Genomic DNA, 14,988 nt, shown 5'->3' with positions numbered 1-14,988 from the left:
CAAGAAAGGTCATAAAACACTGACTTCCTAACTGCCTTGTTTAGGAAGGGAAATTTGGGGCGCCCTTGGGGCCATAAGTCGAGGACTGTAACGGCTGGAGAGGGTATGGATCCTTCGGGACCGACCATGCTGAAGGGAAGGTAGTCAACCTTTTTATACCTACCGCCCACTTTTGTATCTCTGTTAGTAGTAAAATTTTCTAACTGCCCACCAGTTCCACAGTAATGGTGATTTTATGAAAACCCAATGAAAATGTTTTTAAATAATGCTATGAATTTTTTTAAAAAAAAAGTCAATGAAATTTTAAAAAAGGAAAGTGCTTCAATATCGGACAAAACCCCTACCGCCCACCATGAAAGCTGGAACGCCCACTAGTAGGCGGTAGGGACCAGGTTGACTACCACTGGTCTACATCCTCCCTGCTCTGATTCCTAATATTTGAATTCACAATGAATTGATCTTTTAGCTGGCCAGGCCAGCTCTGGGAATAATCAAGCCAATGGTTATCTCCTCAGTGGTTCAGTTTTGATTAAGGTGAATGATGATTGAATACCTGATCAGCTGCTGTAAGGCTGTGAACTGAGATGATGGAATGAGAATGAGTCAGCAGGGTTACTGTCCCTTTAAGAAACTGTCTATATAAGGGAGGCCCCGTGAGGGTGTCTTTCTCTCTCTCTCCCCATGTGTGCTTCTGTGTTATAGTTGAAGATTGATTGATTGCCTGGTTTTGCCTAGTGTGTGTGTATGTGTGTGTGTGTATGTATGAAAGGCGGCTCTTCCTCTTTAAATCAACTCACCGGGATTGGGGAGGTAAACCTCGGCCTCTGCTTGGCCTCCGCTCTGACCCGTAACCCGCCCAGCCGTCCCGGGAATGGCGATCGGGGGGCCCGTGCCTCTCGTCAGGATAGTGCTGGAAGAGATAGGCCACAAAATCAGGTTACAAAGCTTCTCGACGCTAAATGTTCACATCTTAAAAGGACAGCTCCGTTAAGGTGTTAAGGGGGCAGCTCTGAGCCCTGGTGGCCCAGTGGTTAAAGTGCAGCTTGGCCATCAACATGGGAAAATCAACCCAGCCAGCAGAAAGGGGCTTGCGCCATATCTTCCCCTAGCCAGCCATCGATGTGAATCAAGCAGCCCCACAGTGGGCTCTCTTCCCAAGTCATGGATGAGAGAGATGCCAGTGGGCACTGCCTTCCCTCAGCAGATGGCACCATGTCAGATAAATGGGCAGTGGCCGACCCAGGGATTGACCTCCCCATCGAGTCAAGTCTTGCCTGCAACGCTCCAACAGGTTCTTACCCCATTTCCCGACAGAGATGTTTTCAACAATCTATTTCTCTCTTTTATCTACCTACACATACCAATGTCTATTTATCATTTATTTGTCTATCTCCATCTTTCTATCTACAAATCCATCTATCTTGTCCATCTGTCCATCCATCCATCCATCCATCCATCCATCCATCCATCCATCCATCCATCCAACCAACCAACCAACCAACCAACCAACCAACCAACCAACCAACCAACCAACCAACCAACCAACCAACCAACCAACCAACCAACCAACCAACCAACCAACCAACCAACCAACCATCTCCTTAATTTACAATCATTAGTTTAGTGGAAGACCAGGGTGGCACAGTGGTGAGAATGCAGCATTGCAGGCTAACTCTGCACACTGCCAGTAGTTCAATCCTGACCAGCTCAAGATTGACTCAGCATTCTATCCTTCTGAGGTCGTTAAAGTGGGGATGCATATTGTTGTAGGCAATATGCAAATAATGCTTCTACATTGTAAGCCACCCAGAGTGTGCTGTCACGTGCCATGGGGTCGGTATATATAAACCTAAATGCTATTGTTAAATGCCTGGCTATGTCTTTGGGGCACTTGTCAGTGGGCCATGAAGCTGAACGCAGAAGCCAGCTCCTCTATCAAAAACATTTTTTTTTAAAAACCGCACTCTATAGTTGCTCAGTTTGGAATAAATTGTGATCCTGTCACCCTTACATCTGTAGCAAATCCACTTTGAGTTTAATCGCCGCAGAAAGCGAGTGTCTGTATTAAACAAAACCTGACTTCGGATGAGGAAGCATCTAATTTCACGGTCCAATTTTTAATGGCTAATTTGCATTCCCATGTCGGCGACGGGAGAGTATGTGAAAAAAGACTATGCAAGCGAGCAGCCCACATGGACTCAGAGGCAGGGATCCAAAAATGAAACAGAGGTAGTCCTCGACTTACGACCACAATGGAGCCCAATATTTCCATTGCCAATTGAGACGCTTAAGTGAATTCTGCCCCATTTTGCAACCTTTCTTTCCACGATTGTTAAGCGAATCGCTGCAGTTGTTAACGTTAGTCACAGGGTTGTTAAGTGAATCTGGCTTCCCTGTTGATTTTGCTGGTCAGAAGGTCGCAAAAGGGGATCATGTGACACCCCCCCCCAAGGGACACCGCAACCGTCATAAATGTAAGTTGGTTGCCAAGCAGCCAAATTTCGATCACGTGACCATGGGGATGGCTGCAAGGATCATAAGTGCAAAGAATGGTTATGTCACTTTTTTCCAGTGCCATTGTAACTTTGAATGGTCACTAAATAAACGATTGTAAGTTGAGGACTGCCTGCAAAATTGGCTGGTTCAAAAGGCGACCTTGGGAATGAGGGGTGTGGCCTCTAATCTCCCTTCCTTCCATGGACAAGGGACACAGTTCGAGAGAGCTCCTTTGATTTCAGACCCACCCCTTTGAATGACAGCTGGACTTACCTGAACTGTATTCTCTCATAGGATGGAGAAGCCTCCAGGAGTGGGATATTCTCACAGCCAATCTGCCCTTAGACTGAGTTAATTTTGGAGCCACGCTTCTCTGCTTCCTCTGCGTGACTCCACTTTCAACTCAGTCTTGCCCATGAGAACACCTTTTTAAATGGCAAATCCTAAACTCTTAAAAACTGGGCAGTTTTTCAGCAAGAGGCAGAAATTAAATTTAACAATCCCCACCACCGTTCAAGCCAAGCGTACCTGTCCATCTCGGTCTGGCACCATTCTTGAACTTTCTCTCCTAGAAGAGGAAAAGGAAATTTATTTGCCACACATATACATACATACATACATACATACATACATACATACATACATACATACATACATACATAATATATATAATTATATGTATGTGTGTGTGTGTGTATATGTATATATGTATGTATGTATGTATGTATGTATGTATGTGTATATATATATACACACACACACACACACACACACACACACACACACACACATATATATTTAGAGTCACAACCCCTAGTAAGCCCCAATTATGGGAGGAAGCTAACTGCTTCCATCATCTGTCAATTGGCTCATCACAAGAGTCCATCACGACAGAAACCCAATATTTTTACTGTTGCCTTTGTTATATATGTGTTTTTTATTTGTGCTGAATAAATACAAATAAAAAAACACAATAAATATATATAAGCACTAAGTTTAGATGATTCCAGCCACCTTGATCCCATACAGAAAAAGTATAAATAAAGGTTATCTTTATAAAGGTGCAGGTGCCTTTATTTTCTACCTTGTCGTTGAATGATGGTTAACACCAATTGGAACCAATCCTAGTGCATTTTCACGCCCCCAATACATGTGCCCAGGAGGATCGTGATGAGATGAGGGTTTAATAAAGGTATGGCCACCTTAATTCTCTGGTATGTCTTGTTTTTAATTCTCTACAGCAGCGGTCACCAACTGGCCCACGAGAAATTTTTGTTGGTCCGCAGAAAGATCTTTGCATTTTTTTATATTGCACTAAATCAAGGATCCTTAAACTACGGCCCCTGGGTCAGATACGAGCAATTACTCCCACTTGCTGACAGGATGGGGTCCTTCAGGCACTTAGCTTGGCTGCCTGTTTAGTAGCTCCAGCCCTTCCCTCCCTCCCTGAGAATCCAGGCGCTTCAGTGAGCGGTGCGTGAAATTTCAGCCAGGCTCCTCAAAAGACATAGTTCGCACAGGGGCGATCTAGCTCCCGGCCTGCCTACAAGACAAACATTTATTCTTGGCCGTATTTGAGATTCCTTGCTGCAAAGGACAGCAAAGCTAGGGTTGACCCCGGGGGCTTCTTTCTGCTAACAGGTGTCCAAGCTAAGTGCCTGAAGGACCCCGTCCTGTCACTAATTCATATTAGTGGTCTACGGGATTTAAAATTATGAATTTAGTGGTCCCTGAGGTCCGAAAGGCCCCTGCTCTACAGGACTTTCGAAACCATGGGTGAAACGGCTTCAGGGTTGAGCCCTCAGGCTAGCAGATTTGTTCCTGATTTGGTTTGTGTTTGTGAGAGCTCTGAGGTAGAAGGAAGGGCATATGGCCACCTACCTGTCCCCAAAGTGATCATGGTATCGCCCACGATCTCTGTGTTCGAAGCTGTGGAAGCGATCCTGCCGGCTGAAGTCCGAATGGTATCGGTCATCCATGGCCATCCGCTTTGGTTCCGGCCAGTAGCCATCGTCACGCCTGCAAAGAGTCCAGATTCAACAAGTTATCAGCATTCCAGTTCCGGACAGACCTGGGTTATCATTTCAGCTATTTATATATGGATTTACTTATTAGATGTCTTTATTAGCCCTATTAAGTAACTCGAGACAGCAAGCGTAGGTAATACTCCTTCCTTTTTTCTCCACAACACTCCCGTGAGGTGGGTTGGGCTGAGAGAGAGGGACTGGCTCTAAGTTATCCAGTCAGCTTTTATACAGAATGACAGAGTTGGAAGAGACTTGGAGGTCTTCTAGTCCAACCCTCTGCTCAAGCCATTCCAGACAAACAGCTGTCCAGTCTCTGCTTAAAAACCTCCAGTGATGGACGTCCCAAAGGTGCTTTTCCAGGAGGCAACTGGACTTTCTTGTTTTTTATGTGAAGACGTTTCGCTTCTCATCCAAGAAGCTTCTTCATTTTTTTTTTCTTCAGCTTCTTGAACGTCTTCAAAAGAAAAAATATATAACTTAAGTCCAGTTGCCTCCTGAAAAAGCACCTTTGGGACGCCCTTGACCTTGGATGATTGAGAATCTCTACACACTTTTTAGCTATACAATTTGGGATGGACACCGTTCGAATGGAGTGGGAGAAGGAATGGATTTCCAGAGTGGGGAAAAAATTGCAGACTGCAGGAACCATTTGCACCACTCAGGTGACCCCGAGGACACAGATAAACCTCCAAGTGCTTCAAAGACCCTCTAAAAGGATGCAAATGACCAGCTGACAGCAAGGAGAATAAATCACTATCCAGTCAGAGCTGAAGAAGCTTCTTTGGATGGGAAGCGAAATGTCTTCAACGAAATAAGAAAGTGAAGTTGCCTCCTGAAAAAGCACCTTTGGGAGAACCATGATCTTGGGTGACAAGACAATCTCTACAGGCTCCGGTGTTGGAGCACCCACAACTTCTCGAGGCAAGTTCTTTCACTGATTAATTGTTCTCGCTGACAGGAAATTCCTCCTTAGCTCTAGGTTGCTTCTCTCCTTGATTAGTTTCCATTTATTGCTTCTAATTGACTTCAGGTGTTTTGGAGAATAGGTGCCCCCCCTCTTCTTTGTGGCAGCCCCTCAAATATTGGAAGACTGCCATCATGTCGCTCTTACTCCTTCTTTTGACTGGACTAGACATCCCCAGTTCCTGCAACCGTTCTTCATATGTTTTAGCTTCCAGTCCCCCTAATCTTTCTTTGTGGGAAACTGGCTGGGAGACTCTTAGTCAATCATAAGGAGATGGGGAATTTTAATCCTGCCTTAGCCATGGAAGCCAACAGGGTGACTTTGGGCCAATAAGCAGGAGACGGTGAGTTCTAGTTCCGCCTTAAGCACGAAAGTTGGTTGGGCAACTGTGGGCCAATCCCAAGGAGATGGTGAGTTCTAGTCTAGACTAAACATACACAATTCCTGTAATTGTTCTTTATATCCCCTTTAGTCCCCTAATCATCTTTGTTGCTCTTCTCTGCACTTTCTAGAGTCTCCACATCTTTTCTACATTGTGGTGACCAAAACTGAATGCAAATATTCCAAGTGTGGCCTCACCAAGGCCTTATAAGGCAAGCTTGTGACTGAATGGAGAGATAAGATAATGTGGGGGCTTAATACAATACAATTGTATATTAATACAATACAATAGCAGAGTTGGAAGGGACCTTGGAGGTCTTCTAGTCCAACCCCCTGCTTAGGCAGGAAACCCTATACCGTTCCAGACAAATGGCTATCCAGCATCTTCTTAAAAAGACTTCCAGTGTTGGGGCATTTACAACTTCTGGAGGGAATTTCTGTTCCCCTGATTAATTGTTCTCACTGTCAGGAAATTTCTCCCTATTTCTAAGTTGCTTCTCTCCTTGATTAGTTTCCACCCATTGCTTCTTGTTCTACCCTCAGGTGCCTTGGAGAATAGTTTGACTCCCTCTTCTTTGTGGCAGCCCCTGAGATATTGGAACACTGCTATCCTGTCTCCCCTAGTCCTTCTTTTCATTAAACTAGACATACCCAGTTCCTGCAACCGTTCTTCTTATGTTTTAGTCTCCAGTCCCCTAATCCTCTTTGTTGCTCTTCTCTGCACTCTTTCTTTAAGTCTCCACATCTTTTCTACATCGTGGCGACCAAAACTGGATGCTGTATTCCAAGTGTGGCCTTGCCAAGGCCTTATAAAGTGGTATTAACACTTCATGTGATCTTGATTCTATCCCTCTGTTTATGCAGCCTAGAACTGTGTTGGCTTTTTTGGTTAATAATGCTTGGTCCAACAGATGCAGCATTTGACCAGAAAGAAGAGAAAACAAAATGCCCAAAAGGTAGAAACTTTACAAAACACAGAGGCAGTTACAGAAGCTCAGAGTTTGACTGAAAATGAGCAGCCAGGTGCCATCTCCGCCTTACAAGCAGACTCCCTCTCACCGTCCATCGTTGTAAGGCCTCCGCAAGGCCGACCGACGGTCCTGCTCGTAGCGCAGTTGCTCCTGCTGCCGCCGTAACTCCTCCCGCTCCCAGTGGATGCGCTCCTGCTCCCTCCGCCGCTCCTGCTCGATGCGCATCCGCTCCCGCTCCAGCCGTTCCCGCTCCAGCCGCTCCCGCTCTAGTCGTTGCCTCTGGAAATGCAGCCGGTCGCGCTCTCTTTGCAGCCGCTGCCTTTCGTCCGACTCATGGCTCTCCTGCGGGTGCTGGTCCCGCTCTTTCCGCTCCCGTTCCCTGCGATCACAAACAGAAAGACGGCAAGGCTGAGGGTTAGGTAAAGGTTCCCTTCGCACATATGTGCTAGTCGTTCCCGACTCTAGGGGGCGGTGCTCATCTCCGTTTCAAAGCTGAAGAGCCAGCACTGGCTGGCCAAATCTGAGCTCCAGGGACTTTTAGGAGGATTCACAACATTCTGCATAAAATAATTAAAAAATACTGAACATATAATGCTAGCGTGGCCCTTTAATTTGATGGCATATTTTGAGTCCCTCAAAATCGGCAACTTGGATGGAAGAATGGATAAGTTAAAGGTAAAGGTTCTCCTCGTACATATGTGCTAGTTGTTCCAGACTCTAGAGAGCGCTGCTCATCTCTGTTTCAAAGCTGAAGAGCCAGCGCTATCCAAAGACATCTCCGTGGTCATGTGGCCGGCATGACTCAACGCCGAAGGCGCACGGAACGCTGTTCCCTTCCCATCAAAGGTGGTTCCCATTTTTCTACTTGCATTTTTACATGCTTTCGAACTGCTAGGTTGGCAGAAGCTGGGACAAGCAACGGGAGCACTAGGCTTTGGTTGGGTGTGAAGACATGGGAGTGACAATAGGAAACATTGCTCCCCCCACCACTAATTAAAAGAATGAAATTGATTGGTTTATAGCTCTTGCATCTGATCCTAGAGAAATCCCAAGTCTTACTGAAAAGCAATTAGCTAGATATAATGTTAAGAAGCATTTATGTTGAGAAAATTAGATTTAATTTTGTATAATGGCGTGGCTGGTATTGCTTTTTGCACATTGCTCTGTTGTAATCTAAGACTTTATTACGAAGGGGGGAAAAGTTTCCTTTTAAGAGGAAAGGAGGAGAAAAGACATGTGAATCCAAATGGTAGCTAGCTTCAGTAACTTTTAAAGCATTAATTTTAATTAGCTTTGCTTGCAGAAGAAATTATACATTTACTTTTACTGGTTTATCCTTCTGGATTATAACATTTATTTTTATTTTGTATTCTTAGGGCAAATGCTGGGGGGGGGGGGACTTCTTGCCACAATCTCCACTCAATGATCACCCTTTGTGCACTCAGTGAAATATACCAGGATAGGGGACATTTTAATGCTTAAATGTTAATACAGGTAGTTGGCAACTTACAATGGTTTGTTTAGCGACCGTTAGAAGTTACAAAGGCACTGACAGTGGCTTACAATCGTTTTTTCACACTCATTACCGTTGCACCATCCCTATGGTCATGTGATCAAAATTCAGACGCTTAGAAACTGACTCATATTTATGAAGGTTGTAGCAATCCGGAATCAAAGCAGGAGACTTTGAGTTCAAGTCCCGCCTTAGGCATGACAGCTATCTGGGTGACTTTGGGCCAATCACCAGGAGACGGTGAGTTCTAATCCCACCTTAGATCTGAAAGCTGGCTGGGTAACTTTGGGTCAGTCGCTCTCAGCGCAACCTACCACAGGGTTGCTGTTGTGAGGAAAATAGGAAAAGGAAGATGTGTAGGATAGGTTCACCACCTTGAGATATTTGTAAATATAATATACTAGCCTCAGGATGGCGAACCTATAGCACACGTGCCACAGGTGGCATGTGGAGCCATTTGTAAGGGCACGCGAGGCGTTGCCCTGTCAGCTGGCCAGCGCACATGTGCGCGCTGGCCAGCTGAGTTCAGCCTTTTTTAATACCATTTTTTGCCCTCCCCAGGCTCCAGAGGCTTTATAGGAGACTGGGGAGGGTGAAAAGAGCCTCTACCACCCCTGTCCCCGTAGGCCCTCCAGAGGCTTCATGAGCTTCCCTGAAGTCTCCAGAGTGCAAAAGAAAAGGTCCTATGGGCAAACAGGAAGTTCGGGAACAGACTTCCAGTTTGCTCGTAGGGTCGGGTTTTTAGCCTTTCAGAGGCTTCATGGAAGCCTCCTGAAGATTCCTGAAGCCTCTGGAGGGCTTCCGGGGGGCGGGGGGACTCTTTTCACCCTCTCCAGGCTCCTATAAGGCCTCTGGAGCCTGGGGAGGGCGAAAAAAGCATGGAAAATGGGAGGAGCGTCTCTCTTGTGTGCATGCGCACTGGGGGGGGGGGGGTGTCGCACATTGCATTGTGGGTGCGGCACGCCCACGCATGCCCACCCTGTGCTCTTCCCCCCCTTATTGCACGCGAGCCAAAAAGAGTTCGCCATCACTGTACTAGCCAATAACCCTGCGTTGCCTGGGTATTTCTTTATAGGGGGGAAATGCCCGGACCAAATGTAATTTATAATGTTGGATTTCCCCCCTTACCAGAGGGAGCCCTTTTGTGGAGTACTGAGAAACCATTACCATGGCAACTCCACTGCACAGTAGAGGCCATTTTACGGCAGTACAGTAGAAGCCATTTTAAGGTACAACAGGGTGTATCTTAACAGAGCACACACCCCGAGTGGTGTCTAACCACCACAGTATTTGTTTCCAGAGAGTAATTCATCTGTGTACCAAATCTGGTTGAAATTGCTTGAGGTGTTCGAGAGTTATGCTGGAACATACACACACACAGCCATAGATAGATTAGATTAGATAGATAGATGGATGGATGGATGGATGGATGGATGGATGGATGGATGGATGGATGGATGGATGGATGGATGGATGGATGGATGGATGGATGGATGGATGGATGGATGGATGGATAGATAGATAGATAGATAGATAGATAGATAGATAGATAGATAGATAGATAGATAGATGATAGATAGACAGACAGACAGACAGATAGATAATAGAGGATAGATAGAATGATGATGATGAAGAAAAAGAAAAGAAGGAGGAGGAGGAGGAGGAGGGGAAGGGGGAGGAGGAGGAGGAGGAGGAGGAGGAGGAGGAGGAGGAGGAGGAGGAGGAGAAGAAGAAGAAGAAGAAGAAATAAATAAATAAATAAATAAATAAATAAATTTTTAAAATCCAGCACCCTGAACCCACCTGTCCAATTAGGAGAAACAAAAGAAGGGAATGTGGAAGTGAAGTGAGTGTGTCAAATGAATGGAGAGGGGGGGAAATTCGGAAGGGAATATGGGGGACATGGAGAGAGAGCGGGAAAGAGTGGGAAAGGCCTCTTCCAATATTAATAAGTACATGTCACATAAAAAAGAACCCTGACAACATTTAATCAAGAGAAAGAGCTCCACCAGCCCACTGACGTACGATCCGTTCAGTGGGAAAACGCACCGCACTCCTATGTAATAAAGTGCGCTTTAAAATATCTACTTGGAACCACAGAGAAACATGGAAGATTTCACTCAGCAACTGAATTACGCCCAAACAGAGAGCGGAGCTGGGGAGGAAAGTGACAGCTGCATAATAGATCATGTCAACAGAGCCGCAGATTCATGCCAGGATAATCCACTCTGGCTGTGGCACGGAGGCAAGAGGGTTTTCAAAGAAGGGGGGAAAGTGCCCAGCTCAACCGGGACAGCGTCGGACTGGAGCCTGCTGAGCTACGACAAGGACGCATGAAAAACGAAGAAATAGCAGTCCAGCGCCATGCAGCTAACACAAGCTGGATCTTTTGTCCACTTTTGAAGTGAGCCAAGAATGGCGACCTCAGCATACCGTTTTTCAAAGATTCTGAGAGAAGATCAAAGGGATCAAAAGAAAGGATCACTGACAGCTCCCCAGGTGGACAATTGATTTCAGACAGGTTGTTTGTTCCCAGAGTTGGGTATCCAACCTTGGCCAGCTCTTTTTAAGAGTTGTGGACTTCAATTCCCAGGACTCCCCAGACAGCCATGCTGGCTAGGGAATTCTGGGAGCAGAAGTACGCAAGTACACTGCAACCGTCATAAATATGAATCACCATGGGGCTGCTATGTGTGAAAACTGGTGATAAGTCACTTTTTTCAGCGCCGTTTTAACTTAGAATGGTCACTAATGGTCACTAAGCCAAGGTGGCGCAGTGGTTAAATGCAGCACTGCAGGCTACTGCTAGATCAGCAGTTCAGCGGTTCAAATCTCACCGGCTCAGGGTTGACTCAGCCTTCCATCCTTCCGAGGTGGGTAAAATGAGGACCCAGATTGTTGGGGGCAATATGCTGACTCTCTGTAAACCGCTTAGAGAGGCCTGAAAGGCCTATGAAGCGGTATATAAGTCTACTGCTATTGCTATTGCTAAACAAATGGCCGTAAGTCAAAGGCTCTGTGTAATGGCAACTGTTTGGCATGCCAAGATGTGAAATCAGGCCGATGTCAAAGGCTCGTGGATTTTGGAAAGAAGAGTGTCCTTTCCAAAGAAGAGGGGGGGAGCCAACGTCAACCTACCTCCTCCGTTCCGTCTCTCGGATCTCTCGCTCGCGTTGCCTCTGGCGTTCTCGCTCGCGCTGCTCCTTGATTTTATCGAAAGACAGGATGTCTTGCTTCTCTTTGCTCTCCGACTTGCGGTCCTGGCTTTTGGTGCTCTGGAGCGGAGCAGAAAGAAGGTGGCAAGAATAACAGATGAACAGAGTTGGAAGGGACCTTGTGGGTCATCAAGTCCAACCCCCTGCCCAAACAAGCGACCCTACACCATTTCTGACAGATGGCAGTCCAGTCTCTAAAGCTTCCAGTGATGAAGCTCCAACAATTTCTGAAGGCAGAAATGTTCCCAAAAGCCTCAAAAACAGGCCAAAAAAGCCTCGAAAACGGGCCAGAAAAAGCCTCAAAAATGGGCCAAATAAGCCTCGAAAATGGGTAGAAAGAAGACTGGAAAAGGGCCAAAAAAAGGCCCCCCAAAAGGGCTGAAAATGCGGTGTGCAGAGGCCAAAAACCTTTGTTGTTTTCCTCTTCTAAATTCAGGTGCGTCTTATAATCCAAAAAATACGGTATATGCCACCCATCTAAAGGTGACTCTAGCCACTTTACAATCAATAAAAACTGTAAAACATTATAATAATGTTAATGCCAACATTTGACTTTTTAAAACATCCAAGATGGCAAAGAAGGAAAATGCATGTGGGAGCAGCTTTATCTTAATTACAACATTGTAAGCGACCTAGAGTCGCTTGGTAAAGACGGACAGGTGGCATACAAATTTAATAAGTAAATAAATATATTATCATTTCACCAGTTTTGATGGAAATCTACTTCCCTGCCTCAGCTTAAAAAGCAGAATTATAATAAATAGTCCAACTTGGAAAGTTAATCTCTGGACCCAAATTTCATAAGTTAGGAAAGCTGAAATAATAAATGCAGTCTTGACCCTTCCCATCTTGACCAGAAGTAAAACCAAAGGCTTACTCTCTCTTTGGAGGTGGACGCTGTTTTCACGCTAATCACCGGCTCCCCTTTGGATTTATCCATGACAACCGTCCGCTCCGTTCCTCGGCTTCCTAGAGTGGCACAAAATGACATTGTAGGACAGTATTTCTCAACTTTTCAGATGACAAGGGCAATTTCAGTTCCCAGAATTCATGCATTTGTGGACTTCACAGGCTGGGGAATTCTGGGAATCATTTTCATTGCTCTTTTCTGCGCTCTTTCTAGAGTCTCCACATCTTTTCTACATCATGGCGACCAAAACTGGATGCAGTATTCCAAGTATGCCTTATAAAGTAGCATTAACACTTCACGAGATCTTGATGTGTTGGCTTTTTTGGCAGCTGCTGCACACGGCTGGCTCCTATTTAAATGGTTGTCCATTAGGACTTCAAGATCCCTCTCACAGTTACTATAAATCTCTCAGCGTGGGCTGTTTGTAACCTTCAATTCGCTGAAAAGTTTTGGCCAGGGTGTTATAAATAAATTTAGTAAATAAATTTCTCCAAGGCTGAAATAAATCCCGGATGGAATACCACCAGGAGATCCAGGAGTCTGGAAACGGGTAACAGGAAAAAGACCTAAGGAAGCAGGAGAAAACTACTTCTTTACATCCAGTGTGGCAAATTGCAAGTTTTGAATAATGGCTGGCTCATATTTAAATGGTTGTCCACTAGGACAGAGGTCTTCAAACCTGGCAACTTTAAGACTTGTGGAATGAGGAAGGAAAAAAAAAATTAGGCTGTGAATGACTGTCACCGTGTGTTTGGGGGGGGGGGGGTTGTATGTTTAAAATTGTATTTGTATTTGTATGTTTTACTCTTTAAAAAATGTATAACCAATAAAGATTACTTTAAAAAAAAAAAAAAAAGACTTGTGGAATTCAACTCCCAGAATAGCTGGCTGGGGAATTCTGGGAGTTGAAGTCCACAAGTCTTAAAAGTTGCCAAGTTTGAAGACCTTGGCTCTAAGACATTCACACGAAGGAATCGGCTCACCCTCAGCCCTGAAACCATAGTTTTCCACCGAAGGTTTTCATTACCTGATTTAACAGATCGCGAACGTCCAGATGACCCATTTTTCTGCTCTTCTGTTCCTTTATCCTTCTTTTCATCTCCGCTGCCTTCCGCTTTCTGAGAGTCTTCATTCTTGTCGGTTTTTTCTTCCTTAAGGCTGAGAGACCTGCAAACAGATCGAAAGAGCAGCTGGAACTCTATCTGTCGTATATCCTAAGTCAAAATTCATCACTTCGATCTCAGGAGCACCAGGTGATGACTTGTCAAAGTACAATAAAGGTGGCCTTCAGATCTAAATCCGAAAAACAGCACGAAGGGTAAAAACCCAATATCCCTCACACAGGTGGTCTTATGACCACAATTGAGCTCAGAAGTTCTGTTGCTAAGCGAGATGTCAGGGTTCCATCAATAGCATCCCAAAAGTAAATCAGAGTCTGATTTATTAAGAGAGCCACGTTGGCACATCTGGGAAAACCCGAATCTGAAAGCTTCCCGGTTTTCCCCACCCAGCTGAAAGTTCAAGATCTTGCCCCCACACCCACAAGTCCATCACATGGTCCAATCTCCCACTGCCATGCTGGCAGCTTCCACCCATCCAGTTCCGGTCAAGTGCAGAGACAAAGGATGACCTTGGTTTTCTAGAAAGAATTTTGTTATGGCTACATAGCATCTAACTCCTACAATCACCCCCTCCCATTTTCCCACAATAGAAAAATGCATAGCAGAATAATAGAAACTGTGTCAGGCCAAAGATCCAAAAGAAAAGATGGCTGCAGGCCTGACACAGTGACGGTTGCTAAGTGAGTTTTGCCCCATTTTACTATCTTTCTTGCCACAGTTGTTAAGTGACTGCAGCTGTTAAGTTAGTAACATATTTGTTAAGTGAATCTAGTTTCCCCGTTGACTTTGCTTGTCAGGTCACAAAAGGGAATCATGAGGACAATGCAACCGCCATGAATATGAATCAGTTGCCAATTGTCGTAAATGTGGAGAATGGTTGTTAAGTCACTTTTTTCAGTGCCGCTGTAACTTTAAATGGTCGCTAAACGAAGTGTTATAAGTCAAGTGACCATTCCACGTTGTAACTGCACTGAAAAAAGAGACATGACCATTTTTCACACAGCCGTTGCAGCATTCCCAAGATCACATGCCATGAAAATTCAGGCGCTTGGCAACTGACTCAAGTTTATGACAGTCGCAGTATTCCAGGGTCACGTGATCCCCTTTTGCGACCTTCTGACAAGCAAAGTCAATGGTGGAAGCCATATTCACATAACCACAGTATTACTAACTTTATCAACTGCAGAGATTCACTTAACAACCATGGCCAGAAAGGTAGTAAAAATGGGGCAAAACTCACTTAACAAATGTCTTGCTTAACAATGGAAATTTTTGGCTCAGTCGTGGTGGTAAGTCGAGAACCACTTGTAATGTAAAATCCCAGTTTATCAGCATGGCCTTGCTGACAAAGGATCTTAAACCAGGGCCAGTTGTTCCGACCGAGGCTTCC

General features: G+C 45.2%; 1 protein-coding gene across 3 annotated transcripts in view; it reads right to left on the bottom strand.

Moving 5' to 3' along the window:
* The window catches only part of LOC106550497 (scaffold attachment factor B2), a 51,571-nt gene that overhangs the window by 8,703 nt on the left and 27,880 nt on the right, over positions 1 to 14,988 (bottom strand). For all 3 annotated transcript variants that reach the window (XM_087703327.1, XM_087703328.1, XM_087703329.1), the window contains 7 exons: positions 13,505 to 13,644; positions 12,445 to 12,536; positions 11,491 to 11,627; positions 6,928 to 7,218; positions 4,378 to 4,515; positions 3,025 to 3,064; positions 798 to 910 (listed from right to left, as the gene is read on the bottom strand). In XM_087703327.1, the coding sequence (XP_087559453.1) occupies positions 798 to 910; positions 3,025 to 3,064; positions 4,378 to 4,515; positions 6,928 to 7,218; positions 11,491 to 11,627; positions 12,445 to 12,536; positions 13,505 to 13,644 (951 nt within the window). The remainder of the gene's footprint in view (positions 1 to 797; positions 911 to 3,024; positions 3,065 to 4,377; positions 4,516 to 6,927; positions 7,219 to 11,490; positions 11,628 to 12,444; positions 12,537 to 13,504; positions 13,645 to 14,988) is intronic.

This window comes from Thamnophis sirtalis, unplaced genomic scaffold (genome assembly GCF_051295495.1).
Source record: "Thamnophis sirtalis isolate CommonGarterSnake01/CBP01778 unplaced genomic scaffold, rThaSir2_p1.2 scaffold_1, whole genome shotgun sequence".
Classification (NCBI taxonomy): domain Eukaryota; kingdom Metazoa; phylum Chordata; class Lepidosauria; order Squamata; family Natricidae; genus Thamnophis; species Thamnophis sirtalis.
This window is presented reverse-complemented; position numbering and strand designations above follow the sequence as displayed.